Here is a 16,831-nt window from a genome sequence, read left to right as displayed (position 1 = left end):
ACGAGGGGGTGGGTGGCCAGCAACCACGCCCGACCGCCTTTGTCTCCCCAGTGGCGATGTTTACACACTGCACCAGGTACTCATTTCAGGCTGAGTCGACCTAGGGGAGGCCCAGGACCGGTTCAGATAATCGTCACTGGGTCTTGGCCGTGAGCGGGAATCGAACCCGGGTCGCCAGGTTCATAGCGCAGCGCGCTAACCGCTACACTACCGCTCCCCACACTCTCATACACACACACACACTCTCAGACACAAAAACAAAGACACGCACACTCACACACTCTCTCAGACACACACACTCTCATACACACACTCAGACACAAAAAACAAAGACACGCACACTGAGACATACACACACACACTCTCCGACACACACACTCCGACACACACTCTCAGACACACACTCAGACACAAAAAACAAAGATACGCACACTGAGACACACACACACACACACTCCGACACACACACTCTGCGACACACACACACTCTCTCCGACACACACACACACACTGAGACACACACACACACCGACACACACACTCTCCGACACACACACACACACTCTGCGACACACACGCACTCCGACACACACACTCTCCGACACACACACACTCTCTCCGACACACACACACACACTGAGACACACACACACACCGACACACACACTCTCCGACACACACACACACTCTCTCCGACACACACACACACTGAGACACACACACACTCCGACACACACACTCTGCGACACACACACACTCTCTCCGACACACACACACACACTCTGCGACACACACGCACTCCGACACACACACTCTCCGACACACACACACTCTCTCCGACACACACACACACACTCTGCGACACACACGCACTCCGACACACACACTCTCCGACACACACACACTCTCTCCGACACACACACTGAGACACACACACTCAGACACACACGCACGCGCCCACGTGCGCGCCGCTTCGCAAACAGAGCAGCAGGGACTTGTCCCGGAATCGAACCCGGCCGGCAGGAGTTCCGTGTGCTGCGCGCCCGACGTGAGGCCCTTGTCCATCTCGAGAATCATCGCTACTGCTGCTGCTGCTGCTCCTCCTCCTCCGCGTGGCGCTCCGTAGCTCGTTCCCTCGACAGGGATACAATGTAATTGAATTAATTAGAAGCTCTTGTCAAATGGGGCGATGGATTGCCGGAGCGGCCAATGGGTAGCCGCCTTGTGCGAGAGAGTGTGTGTGTGCTGTCCTCCCCCCCCCCATCCTCCTTCCTCCGCTCTCTCTCCCACGACAACGTCCCCCCATCATCACCACCACCATCAACCCACCTCCTCCCACACAAGGCAGCCACTAGCCCATCCCACACACCCCCAGACCCCATCCACAGGCAACCCGGCACCATTCTCACTCTTGCCTCTCCCTCCATCATCATCATCATCATCATATCCCTCCCTCCGTCTCTCCCTCATTCCCTCCCTCCTTCCCTCTCTCCATCTCTCTCTCTCACGCAGCCTCCTCCCCATAACAGCATCAGTCGTCCCTCCCATCTTCACCAACCCACTCCCTTCCCCCCCTCCCCACTAAACTCCTCTCCCATCCCACCCCCTCCGTTCCTCCCTCCTGCCCGTCCCCACCCAACCCACCCACCCACACACACCCCGCCAAGCCACCCCTTCGCGCCGATGACACGGCGATAAGGGTGTAATGCACAACGCGGCCAGCGATTAGCTGCTCGGTAATTGCGGTACGGGCGCGCACGGACAGACACGCGCACGCGCGCGCACGCACGCGGACACGGACACGTAGAGTCGGCAAACCCACACGGGGCGCCGTGAGTCTCTTCGTCTCGGCGCCCTATATAAGCAGCCGCGACTTGCGGGGAACGGGCTCATTTTTTGGAGCAGCATTTTCTGTTGCCGCCGCCGCTGTTGCCGCTGTTGCCGCTGCTGCTCCTCCCCCCCCCACTTAGCACCTCTCCTCCTCCTTCTCCCCCCCCCCCACCTCTTCCCCCACCCCCCCCCCCCCCGCGAAATTTTGTAACAGATTTTCCCTATTGCCTGAAACCACCACCTCCCCCTCCTCCCTTCTGAAAGATCACCGACAAAAAGCCAGACTCTCTCTCTGCCGTCCATCCCTCCCCTGCCGCCGCCGCCGTCGCCGCGTTAATTTCCGGGAGAAGGCTGCGGAGCAAACTCCACGTTGCTGTGCCGAGGGCGCGAAGAAATTTCAACTCGCGCCGCGCGTAGCGCAGTTTTTTGTTTGTTTGTACTTATTAGAAAAAAAAAGAAAGAGCCGCCAAGTTCATTGCGGCTTACTTTTGTAAAATTATTTTACGAGCATTATTTTTATTAAAAAAAAAAAGAAAACATGTCTCACTTTATTTTGTAGTTTTGTAGCAAAAAAAAAAGAAATCTTACGGACAATATTTGCTCTCATCGGTGTGATTCACACAATCATCATCATCAGCAGCAGCAGCAGCTGCATCTTCCTCCGTCATCGCTCTGCCCCGTCCGAGCTCGCCGCTTCCCTGCCGTCGAAATTCCCGAGCATGGAGGAGCTCACCGCCTTCGTCTCAAAGTCATTCGAGGGCAAAGTGAAGGACCGCAAGGACGGAATTACTTACCGCGAAGTCCTCGAGAGCGGCTCGCTTCGCGCTCGGAGCGGCATGGCCACGGACGAAATTGTAGCGACCGCTGCCGCCGCCGCTGCTGCCGCTGCTGCGGCGAGGGAAGATGCGATGGCGGGGTCCCTGTCGGCAGGCTTGGCTCCGCGGCTGCCAATGCTGCCCCGCCCGCCCAGCAGCAAGGAGTTAGGGCTGGACGGAGACAGCGAGAGGGAGGACAGCGACTTCGGTGTCTCCAAGGGCCGAGACGGTAAGAGAGGCGAGTCGGGCGAGGCGTGCGTGGAGTTGAACCCGCGCGCGTTGCGACTCCGAGGCGATGCCGACGGGAATGTCGCTCCACTCGCGAAGTTTCCGTCCGGTTCGAGGGTTTCTGCGTGGTTCCGCGACTTCTCTCGTGGTCCCTGCTTCGCCCGTGCTGTGCACATCGACTCCGCCGTCCGTTGTCTCACTCGTGTCCGTCGCGTGCATCGCACTCGCACGGCGATGTCGAATGAGGATGGGAGAGGGGGGTGGTGGTGGTGGTGAGTGAGTGTATTCGTGGGTGAGTGTGAGCGAGGGGAAATCTAGCGGTGCTCCGGGGTGGTGAGCGAGATACTTTAGTTGTAGTTTCAAGAGAGAGAGTGTGTGTGTGTTTGTGTGTGTGTGTATTTGTGTGTGTGTGTCTTTGTGTGGGAGTGGTGGTGAGGTCGGTGGTGCAGTGGTTAGCGCGCTGCGCTGCGAACCCGGCTAACTAAGTTCGATTCCGTGCCGTAGTTGCAGCATCATCAGTGGCGAACCTATATTGCGCGTCCTGTAGGTTAGCTCAGCCTCAAAACGAGTTACCCGATGCAGTGAGTATAAAGGATCAGTGCTGGAGAGACAAAGGCGGCCGGGAGTAGTAATGCCCACATCACTCCGTTCGTGCCGGTCCTTGACAGCTGTTCTCTGAAACGAATTTCCCCAACAATCCGTACGGTTGAACACGACCTATTTGATTGTGTGTGTACGTGCATGAATACATGCTGCATCTTTAATAGATCAACACAGCGTATACGCCGCGTGTAGATTGATTATTGATAGCATATACTCGGCGCCGTGGTTTAACATCAATATTAACGCATTGGCACATTCACAGACCAACTCGGTACGATTACGCAGAGCAAACACCACATTACCGAGTCTAAACTCAAGCTCGAGACGTCCTCGTCCTCCCCTGCCCCGTGACTGCCGCAAATAAAACATCTCACTCGGCATTCAACATCGTCGTTAATTGTAAGCCGCGGTCCATCCACTGCTGGATGATACGCCTCGCCCAGGCACGGCCCAACACGTGAACACGAGCTGATGTACATCGCTCCGTGCAACCTCCACATCCCCCCCCACCCCCCAATATCTCTCTCGCTCTCTGTGTGACCCCCAAGATGGTCCAGACTCCAACTGAGACTTGCCCTCTGTTTGAACAACAACAACAATAATGATACGAAAACATATTAACACGTGATGTCGATATGTACCCGTACCTCCGATTTGCACGGTTGGCTACGTACGGTGCGAAAGAAGTTCAACACGCGTACATACATACTAGATACACAAGGGACTTGGAACGTGTGCGTCTGTGTCTCCTCGCTCGTATGTCACGATCTGTTGTGCACATAAAGTGAATGTAGCGTCAGTCTGCATGACTGCGTATTTGGCGGTCTGTATATATAAATTAACGTCTATTTCTGTCTGTCTGTACGACTGTCTGTATGACTGTCTGTCTGTCTCTATGGCTGTGTGTTTGTCTGTCTCTACTGCTGTGTGTATGTACGACTGTCTGTACGACTGTCTGTATGACTGTCTGCATGACTGTCTGTATGACTGTCTGTCTGTCTCTATGGCTGTGTGTTTGTCTGTCTCTACTGCTGTGTGTATGTACGACTGTCTGTACGACTGTCTGTATGACTGTCTGCATGACTGTCTGTCTGTCTCTATGGCTGTGTGTCTATCTCTACTGATGTGTGTCTGTGCGACTGTCTGTATGACTGTCTGTATGACTGTCTGTCTGTCTCTATGGCTGTGTGTCTGTCTCTACTGATGTGTGTCTGTGCGACTGTCTGTATGACTGTCTGTATGACTGACCGTCTGTCTCTATTGCTGTCAATATTCCTGCACGTATGCCTTATCTGCCTGCATGGCTGTCAGCCTATATAACCGCCTGACTGTCTGTCTGCTTCTCTGTCACAGACGATGCCGGCTTAACATGCGTCTGGCGATCTTAATATTATAAACACAAGCGCACGCGCGTGTGTGTCTTTGTGCATGTACGTGCCGCTGTGTGTGTGTATCGATTCCCGCTCACGGCCACCAACGACTATCATCTGAAACGTTCCTGAGCTTCCCCTAGATCGACTCAGCCTCAAATGAGTACCTGGTGCGCTGTGTAAGCATCGCCACTGGGGAGACAAAGATGACCGGGCGTGGTGCTGTCCACCGACACAGCAGTTGCTCCTACAGTCTGTTAAGGCTATACGGGTGATCTTTGTCTTTTGTGTCTGAGTGTTGGTGTGTGTGTATTTGTCTTTGCAATGAGTACCTGGTGCGCTGTGTAAACATCGCCACTGGGGAGGCAAAGGCGGTCGGGCGTCGTGTTGGCCACCCCATCCCCTCGTGTGCCATTCGGGCCTTCGTAGGTGCTCGCTAAAAGCACTTGCCCCACCAGCCTGAATAGGCTGTACGGGCGATCTTTGTCTTTGCATGCATGTATGTCTGTAATTGTGTGCATATATAGGCGTGTAAGTGTGTGTATATATATATTTTTGCGCTGTGTTTTTGTGTGTGTGTGTATTTATTTGCGCTACGTGAATATATATGTCTGTGTATCTATATGTATAGAGGTGCGTGTGTGCGTACGTATTATGTACGTGTCTCTAAATATACATGTGTGTATAAGAAAGTATGTGTGTGTATTAGTTGGGGCGGTGGTGTCTTGGTTAGTGCGCTCCACTTCTATTCGGATGGTGACCCAAGTTCGATTCCGCCGCTCACGACCAAACATCAGTGACGAATATCTGAACTGGCCCTGATCTTTCTCAGATGAGCACGCTCGGCTACGTACGGCGCGAAAGAAGTTCAAGATGCATGAAAAAAAATGAGCACCCGATGCGGTGTGTAAACATCAGCACTGGTGAGACAAAGGCGGCCGGGAGCGTGGTGTTGGCCACCCACCACCTCGTGTGCCGTGCCGGTCTTCATAGGTGCTCGCTAACAGCACTTGCCCCAACAGTCTGCTCTTTGAATTTGTTTGGTAATGCACCGATAATTATCTGCGTATTCACGTGTGTGCATATGTGATATATGTACATACGGATATGATCGCATTATGTGTGCATAGACTGGTGGGAGTGGTGGCGCAATGGTTAGCACACTGCGCTACGAACACGACCCTCAAAGTTCGATTCCTGGCTCCCGTTAATATCATCGGCAATCAATATCTTAACCAGTCGTTAGCCTCACCTAGGTAGACTCAGCCTTTAAAACAATGTGTGCCTCGTGCGGTATGTAAACCGAGCACAGGAGAGACAAAGGCGGCCGGGTGTGGTTCTGGCTACACCACTACCACCACCTCGCGCGGGATTTAAACCAAAACAGGTGTTAGCTAACAGCACTTGTCCCCGCGGTTCATATGCCTATACGGGGCACCTTTGTCTGTGTGTGTGTGTGTACGTAGTGGGGAACGGTAGCGTAGCGGTGAGCGCACTGCGCTACGAACCTGCCGACACGAGTTCGATTCCCGCTCACGGCCTGAACCGTTCCTGGGGTCTTCCCTATGTGGACTGGTGCGGTGTGCAAATACCAGCATTGGGGAGACAAAGGCGGCCTGGGCGTTGTGCTGCTACTCGATCACAACACCTTGCCCCAACATTCGGTGTAAGGCTACGCGGGTGATCTTTGTCTTTGTATCGACTGCGGTGGCCTGTGACGGGCATCTTTGAAGGCTCTGTAAGTGCCCGGGTCGAAGGGAAACAGAATATCGGCCGATCTTATCGTGACGAACACCGAGGTCGTCCTGTACGTACAAAGATCCCCCGTGTAGCCTTAACTGACCGTTGGGGCAAGGTGCTATTATCAAAGATGGTGTGGTTATCACCACGCCTGGCCGCCTTTGTCTCCCCACCCCCCCCCCTCTCCAAAGTGTTGATGTTTTACGCACGACATGAGGTACTCGTTTCAGGCTGAGTCGACCTAGGGAAGGCCCAGGACCGGTTCAGATATCCGTGAGCGGGAATGGTACTCGGATCGTCGGGTTCTTAGCGTAGTGCGCTAACCACTACACTACCGCTCCCCGCGCGCATGCACAGAACACCTTAAACTCAACCACCGACTCTCAACATTGCAATGATTTTATTAGAATCGTTATAGCATTTGAGATGTAGGGACCTGGGCGTCTGTACACACGCGCACACACAATACACACACCACGCACACACGCACACACACACACAATACACACAATACACACACCACGCACACACACACAATACACACACCACGCACACACGCACACACCCACACAATACACACAATACACACACCACGCACACACACACAATACACACACCACGCACACACACACACAATACACACAATACACACACCACGCACACACACACAATACACACACCACGCACACACGCACACACACACACAATACACACAATACACACACCACGCACACACACACAATACACACACACAATACACACACAATACACACAACACACACCACACACACACAACACACAGCGGTGTTGCCTGGAGCGCTAAGCAAAGGAATAGAGACATTTGATTACACGGCCACAATGCTGATGATTGGCAACAAAAGGCAAACCCGACTGGAGATGTTCTGCTTATGAACAAATGTTCCTAGCGAACGTCATTGGAACTTTTTTTTAGGGGGGGGTGGGCTAACGATCGTAAACACATTTAAATGTTACGCTATATTACAGTATGTGTGCACTCTATATATGTTTACTTTTGCTGATTAAATATATATACACGTCCAGAGGTCAGTCTGTGTGTGCGTGTGTATATGCGTGTGTGTGTGCGTATGTGTGTGTGTGCGTGTGTGCGCGGAGTGGTGGCGCAGTGGTTAGCGCGCTGCGCTAACGATCCCGGCTACCCGAGTTAGATTCCCGGCCACGGCTAAAATCAGTGGCGAGCGAAATCACGAACCTGGAAAAATCCCTGCTCGCCTTCGAGACGGCGTGGAGAAGCCAGCAGTGGATTTCCGAAGGACTGTCAATATATTTACATTGGAATCGTACGTTAGTCGACGGGTTTTGGCCGACGTACATATGCGAATGTACAATCTTGGCGGTGTATGTCCACACAACGTACTGACTTACAGCGATTAACACAACCAACGCACTACATGTGCACGAATACATGGAAACAATACTGCATATTTAACGACATTTCACGTACATTACTGCAGCATGATGTGTAGCTTTGCAAAGTTTTTTTTTAAATTATATATATATAAACGCGCTACGCTGATATGTAGTGTGCAGAGTGTGTATATATATCGTACGCACTGTGGGGGAGCGGTGGTGGAGTGGTTAGCTCTACGCTGCGCTACGACACCCGGCCACCCGAGTTCGATTCCCGCTCACGGCCAACACCGGGTGACGATTATCTGAACCAGTCCCAGACCTCCCCTAGGTCGACTCAGTCTCAAATGAGTAACTAGTGCGGTGTGTAAACATCGCCACTGGGGAGACAAAGGCGACCGAGCGTTGTGGTAGCCATCCACCCCCTCGTGTGCCGTGCCGGCCTTCAATAGATGCTCGCTCACAGCACTTGCCCCAACAGTCTATTAAGGCTATACTGGGGGCTCTTTGTCCTTGTCTTTATAGTACGTACACCGTGTGAATATCACCACAAAGACACACCGAATAGCAGTGCACATGTCTAGACTGTAATGGCCCGTGTTGTCCAGGCTAACGCGACGCACGCGACGTTTTTCCATCCCAGCGGCTCCCGTTGCAGGGAGCCACTCGATTTAAGGCTGAGTCGATCTAAGGGGGCCACGGTGGGAATGAACAAACAACAAAAAATCCGCTTCGAAAATATTTCCTCGCCGCTGATGTTGTCAACCGCGACCCGCGAATCGAACTCGGGTGGGCCGGGTTCGGAGCGCGACAACGCGGAGACGCCAACCAAAGCTCCCCCGTGTAGCCTCTCACGGACAATTGGGGCAAGAGGTGTTCGCAAGCACCTATTAAGGCCGAACGGGGTACCTACCGCTGCGTTGTACAGAGTCGTCTGGCCATGACATTCGTTCGTCCGTTCATTCAACCGCACAAAGCGAATGGGAACTCTGCGCTAATCTCATCATCTTCATCATCGTAATAATCAATCGTCATTATCATCGGGCACCGCGTTTGGTCTATCCACTGCTGCATGAACGTCTCCCCACGCCGTCGCCCCCCCCCCCCCCGCGGGCAACGTGGGACCGAGCTCATTGCTCGACGGCTTTAATTTAGCAGCGGCGAATCGAGGCACAGAAGACGCGAGCTCGCACGGGCGTACATGTGCTGACACGCGTCCATACGAGACTCCCGATGTCACCCAACCCCCACCGCTCCAACCCCAACTTCGTGTATAACCCCCCGCGTGACGTACAGTGCCAGAGATTACTGCAATAGCCTCTCGTTCCATATCGCCACTGATTATGGATAGTGCTCAGTTCAATCATACATCCACTGCTGGATGGAGGCCTCACCAAGCTGTGTGGGTAGGGCGGGGGTGAGCGGGCTGGGGTGACCATACTTCACCACTCTGGCCGCTGGCACGTCGTGCAGAACCCCATTCATCCCGCAGTAGATGAACACAATGTTGTTTGTATGTTATTATAATTCTGCTGGATGGTGGCGGCGGTCGTGATGGCTCTGCTCGCTAACAGCTCTTGCCCCAAGCGGCTGTTGAGGCTATACGGGGGGGGGTGGGCGGGGGTGGTCTTTGTCTTTGTATTGGTTAATGCTCAGACACAAAGACCTTGATATGAATATCCACCGTCTCCACTTTACACATCTTATTTCACCCATATTGCAGTCGTGGTGTTCGTGAGCTGGAATCGAGATGTTAACTGCCTCGCCTGGTATGTAGGAGGGGTCGTAGGTTCGATCCCGACCCTGGCGCCTGCTGTTGTAGATTTGGTGTTTGCGGTGTCTCTCTCTTTCTCTCCCCGTGGTCGCGTGGATTTTTCTCCGGGTCCTCCCGGTTTTCCCCTCCATATTCCGAATCAACGTCGCCCGTTTAGAGCGTTTGACCGCCCTTATAAGCGTCCACACAATGACAAGCCACTTTGCTGAGCTATCATTTGTGGGCAGGTCGCTTCTAAATAAAGAGTTACACAGTTCAGTGGGCCTTACCTGGTGAAATCAAAATAACAGTCGAGTTTGTTTTACGGCATCATCTTCTTAAATCCGATCTCAATAGGGCGCGGCAGCTTCACTGCTGCTGCTGCTGATTTCATTTTGCTCCAACGAGCAGTGCCCATCTCCTCTTCAAAGCCATGTTGTCAGTGGTGGAAATTCCACATTCCTATGACGGGGAGCGAGTTTCTCCGAAACAAAGGACAATCCACGCGTTGACCTCCGCACACAAAGCGGCACTCGTTTAAATCGACCGGTTGCCACTAGGATTTGAACGCGACTGTGTGTGAACCACAGTCGCGTTTGACCCAGAGCACGGGTCGGCAATCAAAACAACAACAACAAGAATCGACGATTTTGTTGTTGTTATTGTTGTTTCGAATTCGGTAAACAAAAAAAACTGCTCCAAATTTCAAAAAGCCGCAATGCGCCTCGTGGTGAACACTTGGGCCCTTAAATCGACAGCGTCAGGAAGCAGCCCTCGAAGTTCCGCACGCGGCTCCATTGAGCCCGCGGGCTCAGCGAGAGGAGCCCTCCGCTGCTACCTCGAGCCACGAGCCTCGAGGGTCGTGGGCACAGGCGATGTGGGGGGGGGGGGGGGGTTGGGCGTGCGTGGGTTATGACGCCGCTCAAGAGACGAATGCGTCCGTGTGCTTGCTGGACTGTGCGCGTGCGTGAGTGTCCACGTGCGTGTCTTGTGTACATTTAAAGACAAAGCTCCCCCGTGTAGCCTTAATAGACGGTTGAGGCGAGTGCTGTTTGCGAGCACCTATGAAGGCCGGCACGGCACACGAGGGGGTGGGTGGCCGACACCACGCCCAGCCGCCTTTGTCTCCCCACTGGCGATGTTTACACATCGCACCGGGTACTCATTTGAGGCTGAGTCGACCTAGGGGAGGCCCAGGACCGGTCCAGATAATCGTCACTGGGTGTTGACCGTGAGCGGGAATCGAACTCGGGACGACGGGTTCGTAGCGCAGCGTAGCGCTAACCGCTGCACCACCGCTCCCCACAATATCACACACACACGCACGCGAGCCGTAGGGTAGTGGTTAGCGCCCTATGCTGCGCTACGAACCCGGCCTAACCGAGTTCGATTCCCGAACACGGCCACCAACACCAGCCGGCCCTGGGCTCAACATCTTTCGTGGGCTATACGGGGGATCTTTGCTCTGTATGTGCATCGCCTGCGCAAATGTCGATTGTTATTGAATGGAACGCGTCGTGATATTCGCCCGTGTTAGCGAGTGTCGGTGTTAGTGCAAGTTACGCTAGTTAGACTAGTTAGACTAGTGAGACATGATCCTGTCTGTACACGGTCGCGACAGTGGGCAGGGTTGATGTGTGTATGTGTTTTCATGTGTGTGTGTGTGTGTGTTCACGTCTTTGTGTCTATGTTAAGGCGTGTGTGTGTGTGTGTTCACGTCTGTGTGTACGTGTGTTCGTGTGTGTGTTCACGTCTTTGTGTCTATGTTCAGGTGTGTGTGTGTGTTCACGTCTGTGTGTATGTGTGTATGTATGTGTGTTCATGTGTGTGTGTGTGTTCAGGTTTTTGTGTCTATGTTAAGGCGTGTGTGTGTGTTCACGTCTGTGTGTGTGTTTAATTCCGGCTCACGACCAATATCAGTTGTGGATATTTATCGTGTGGTGTGTAAAACATCACTACTGTGGAGACAAAGGCGGCCGGGCGTGGTGTTTTCCACACCACTCGCTGGTGTCCCGTATTCGCTAAGAGCACTTGCCCCAGCAGTCCGTCAAAGGCTATCCGGGGGATCTGTGTGTCAACATCTGTACAGGAAACGATTACAGCATTCACATCAAACGTGTTTGTAAAAAAAAAACCTAACGGATAATATAATTCCAGTAGCCACAATAATAATGTTACCGAAAAAAAAACGAAGTAATTAATCTAACTCCGTTCTGTATATGTCTACGTATAGGTTCCCATTAATAAATGTGAATTCTACAAAACGTAGGTCTGTGCATTTGCGTTTGCACACGGGCTCCGGTAACCAGTTTCGACTTTCTGTGTCTCATCAGCAGCGAAGCTTGCAGACTCGCTCACCAACAATAACGCCTCCTCACCAGTTGCTGGTGAGGAGGCGTTGTTAGTGGTGAGCGATGTCCGTCCACAGCTCTCTCCCTTCCTCGCGGTGCGATGACTAACGCGTATCGCGTGACATTTTTTAAACTCACACGCTCAAGATGAATTGTTTGAATATTATTAGTTTAACACGTAGCAGGCTTTCGCGACCAATATTATTTATAATCAACGTTTTTGGGTTTAGATCGCGTTATTTATAAATGTGTCGTAACCCTCCACCACCCTACACGGCCAATCAGTAAAAAAGTGTCACGTTGACAAAAGACAATTAGTTCACTGCTTTAGCCCACCGGTGTGTTGAAGCGTGAAACCACAACAATTTACAATTTGAGTACGACGTTTCGCTGGTAATTGCTATTATTCTTCTAATCATCATCATCGTTAGCGTTTATTATTCGCAACGCAGATTCGCAGTGTTCACAAAAGCTTACCTTAATGCCTTTAATCCAGTTTTTTGCGGAAAGTGAGGATTACAACAAATGGCATCTTATTTGATGTTTTTTTTTCTCCCACACGGCTCCTCGTATGTTATGTTAATGGCAAATAAAAATCAACGCATTCTTCAATCACACTGTGCGGTCTTAAATTATAAATTAATCACATGCGACGTTTCGGGCAATTCCCCTTTTTAACAGCACATACACCGCTTACGTATTATGTAGAAGGCTTAGGGCTGTGGCTAAACAAATCGTGTATGTACTATTTAAGAAGGGATATCGCTCAGAACGTCGCGTATTATACATTTGTTTATTTTTTTTCATTTGAAGGCCACGCGCGGTGTTCTTTGCGAATGTATTGAGGATCTGTTGTTGTTGTTGGCTTTGTTTGTGCATCATCGATTAGGCAGCAGCAGCAGCCACGCCAATAAGTTCGTAAAAATTGCCGATAATTTTTCATCACGAAAGCACACAGGCGTCGCTCTTGGCTGCGATTGTCTCAGCTGTTTGCGATTGTACTCGCTATTATGATTGTGGCAGCTGTTGTTATTGTATCCGCTGTTGTGATTGTATTTGCTATTGTGGATTGTATCAGCTGTTGTGATGCTGTAAGCTGTAATGATTGTATCCGCTATTATGATTGCAATTTTATTAATTGAACTGTTATGAGTGTGTCACGTGTCGTACTCGTGTCGTATCATGACTGCACAGTCAAAACAAAGATCCCCCGTATAGCCTTAACAAACGGCTGGGGCAAGTGTTGTAAGCAGTGTGTCACTTGCGACACAGTCCACGTGACCGGTCCACTATAGATAATGCAACCGCGTGCTCTCAGTGTGTAATGATTGTTGATAATTTAGCTGCATGCGATGTCACGCCTGTGTGTGTGTGTCATTCCAATCGATTGTCCGGGTGTGTTTCTATCTGACTATCCTATGGACTGTGTGTGTGTCTGTGTGTGTGTGTGTGCCGCGTGTCTGTGTGTGTTGTCAGTGTGTACGGGGGAATGGAAGTGTGGTGGTTGACCCGCTGCGCTACGAACCCGCGACACGAGTTCGAGTGCAACTCACGACGGCCGCCAACAACGCGTGACGATTATATGAACCTGGTGCTGGGACTCCCCATAGATCGACTCAGTCTCAATTCGTGTACCTAGGGTGATGCGTCAATATCGTCACTTGGGAGACAAAGGCGGTCTGGACGTGGCGCTGGCTACCCACACCCACAAACATCTGTTAAGGCTATATGGGGGATCTTTGGCTTTGTTTGTGTGTGTCTGTGTGTGTTTGTCTGTGTGTGTGTTTGTCTGTGTGTGTGTCTGTGTGTGTGTTTGTCTGTTTGGCTGTGTGTGTGTTTGGCTGTGTGTGTGTGTCTGCGTGTGTGTGTCTGTGTGTGTGTTTGGCTGTGTGTTTGTCTGTTTGGTTGTGTGTGTGTGTTTGTGTGTGCGTCTGTGTGGCTGTGTGTGTTTGTGTGTGTCTGTGTGTGTGTTTGTCTGTGTGTGTGTGTGTGTGTTTGGCTGTGTGTGTGTGTTTGTCTGTGTGTGTGTTTGTCTGTGTGTGTGTTTGTCTGTGTGTTTGGCTGTGTGTGTGTGTGTTTGTCTGTTTGGCTGTGTAGTAGGGCTTGTGCCCCGATTCTCTGGCCAACGTCCCGTCGCAATGCGCGTCTCATTCCACGAGTAAACCCGCCGCGCCAGTTGAAAGCTATTGACAGGGCGACAAGAGGGTTACCGATGGGGATTACATTGTCGGTTCAGTGTGTGTGTGTCTAACCACATCACGCACGCACCCATGCCTCGTATAGTCATTAACAGGCTATTGGCCCAAGTGCTGTCAGCGAGCAAATATTATAGCTGGAACGGCGCACGAATAGCCGATGTAGCTGTCAACACATCTCTGCCGCATTTATCTTCCCGGTTGCTGATGTTTAAACAACGCGCACGAATCTCGTTTGAGGCTGAGTCGACCTAGTAGAGAGCCGGAATCAGGGGACGGATAACGGTCGCCATTAATGGTATCAGCGCATTCGTGAATCGAACTCAGGTTGCCGGGGTCGTGGCGAGGTGCGCTAACTACTGCGCCACCGCTCCCCGTACACACGCGCGCACAAGTATGACAAACGCGGCCGGGCGTGGTGCTAGTCACCAACCCCCCTCCCCCCCCTCGTGTGCCGTGCCGGCCTTCATAGGTGCTGCTCGCTAACAACACTTGCCCCAACAGTCCGTTAAGGCTATACGGGGGAGCTTTGTCTTTGACAAAGGGGGTGGGTAGCAAGCGCCGCGCCCGACCGCCTTTGTCTCCCTTGTGGCGATGCTTACTTACACACCGCACCAGCTGCTCATTTGAGGCTGAGTCGACCTAGGGGGGGGGGGCCCAGGACCGGTTGAGATCATCGTCACGTGGTGTTGGCCGTGAGCGAGAATCAAACTCTGGTCTCCAGGTTCGTAGCGCAGCGCGCTTGACACACACTCAGGTACACACACACACAGTCAATTATATACAGAGATAATTCTGGGCTACGAACGCGCATCCACGGCACGGTGAACGCCATGCATGCATGCACTCACAGGACACAGCAATTATTACATTTCCACCACCAACTGACTTCAGATCTCACCTAACCCCCCCCCCCCCCGCGTCACCACTCTCCTTGAGACATCACCATTGACTCCTCCTATACCAACTCCCTTTAAAATCCGCTGGTCGTGTGTTTAAATAAAAAAAATAAACACATTTGTGTGAAGACACGGAGCCGTTGCCAGCTGAGATCACAGTGAATGGATTTCTCTGTCAATGAATCTGAGGCTGATATTTCAGCATGCGACCTGTGCGTGCGATCGCGCGCGTGCGTGTGTGTGCGTGCGTGCGCGTGTGTGTCTGTGCGCGTGTGTGCGCGTGTGTGTGTGTGCGCATGTGTGTGCGCGCGTGTGTGTGCGCGTGTGTGTGTGCGCGCGTGTGTGTGCGCGTGTGTGTGTGCACGTGTGTGTGTGTGCGCGCGTGTGTGCGCGCGTGTGTGTGTGTGCACGTGTGTGTGTGTGCGCGTGTGCGTGTGTGTGCATGTGTGTGCACGTGTGTGTGCACGCGTGTGTGTGTGTGTGCGCGTGTGTGTGTGTGCGCGTGTGTGTGTGTGCGCGTGTGTGTGTGCGTGTTTGTGCTTGTGTGTGCGTGTGTGTGCGCGTGTGTGCACGTGTGTGTGTGCGCGTGCACGTGTGTGTGTGCGCGCGCGTCTTTACACAGTGAGGGGCGGTGGCGTAGCGGTTAGGGCGCTTCCGCTACGAAACCCGGCGACCCGGGTTCGACTCGTGCTCAAGACCACCACCGGTGACGATTATTTCAGCCGGTCCTGGGCCTCCCCTTGGTCGGCTCAGCCTCAAATGAGTAGCTAGTGCGATGTGCAAACATCGCCACTAGGGAGACAAAGGCGGCCGGCGCGTGGTGTTGGCCACCCACCCCCTCGTGAGCCGTGCCGGCCTTCATAGGTGCTCGCTGACAGCACTTGCCCCAACAGTCTGTTAAGGCTACACGGGGGGTCTTTGTCTATCCACACAGGCGGGCAGCGTGGAGCGGTGGTGGAGCGGTAGTCTCCCTGCCGCTTCGAAAACTGGCGGCCCCGAGTTCGATTCCCGCTCACGTCCACCAACACCGGTGACGATTATCTGAACCGGTCCTGGACCTCCCCTAGGTCGACTCAACCTTAAAAACGTGATGATGGCCACTCACCCCCTCGTGCGCCGTGCAGGTCTTCATAGGAGCTCGCTAACAGCACTTGCTCAAGAAGTCCGTCAGGGCTATACGGGGGATCTTTGTCTTAATATATATTCTGCTCGTCAGGTGTAAGGGTTTGTGTTTCGTTTCTCACCTCCCGTTACCGAGCCCCTGCCACAGGCAGTGTTGGAAATTCCACATTCCTATGTTGGGGGCGCTGTTGACGTCCGCCCAAAAAGGTATCAATGATTTCAGTATCGATCCCGGGAGGGGATTATGGCCCTCGTGGCGGCTTTGATGGAGCCTTCACCCACAGCAGTGGGTCTCACATGGCTGATGGTGGTGGTGGTGATGTTGGTCATAGTCGTCGCCAGGTGACGGTTTTCGTGAATAACGTACCCAAAGACAAAGATCACCCGTATAGCCTGTAACAGTCTGTTGGGGCAAGTGCTGTTAGCGAGCACCTATGAAAGCCGAAACGGCGCACGAGAGGGTGGCTGGGCCAACACCATGCCCGGCCGCCTTTGTCTCCCCCAGTGGCGATGTTTCCTACACACACCGCACCAGG

General features: G+C 52.7%; 1 protein-coding gene across 1 annotated transcript in view; it reads left to right on the top strand.

Annotated features, from left to right (window-relative positions):
* The first annotated feature begins 2,055 nt into the window (after nucleotides 1-2,055).
* LOC133353967 (uncharacterized) overlaps nucleotides 2,056-16,831 on the top strand; it is a 123,557-nt gene continuing 108,781 nt past the window's right edge. The window contains exon 1 of the mRNA XM_061570514.1: nucleotides 2,056-2,874. Within this exon, the coding sequence (XP_061426498.1) occupies nucleotides 2,550-2,874 (325 nt within the window). The 5' untranslated portion in view covers nucleotides 2,056-2,549. The remainder of the gene's footprint in view (nucleotides 2,875-16,831) is intronic.

The sequence above is a fragment of the Lethenteron reissneri genome, chromosome 45 (assembly GCF_015708825.2).
Source record: "Lethenteron reissneri isolate LAM-NWPU_2019-01 chromosome 45, ASM1570882v1, whole genome shotgun sequence".
NCBI classification, from domain to species: domain Eukaryota; kingdom Metazoa; phylum Chordata; class Hyperoartia; order Petromyzontiformes; family Petromyzontidae; genus Lethenteron; species Lethenteron reissneri.
The sequence above is the reverse complement of the archived record's forward strand: the minus strand, read 5'-3'. Positions and strand labels throughout refer to the sequence as shown.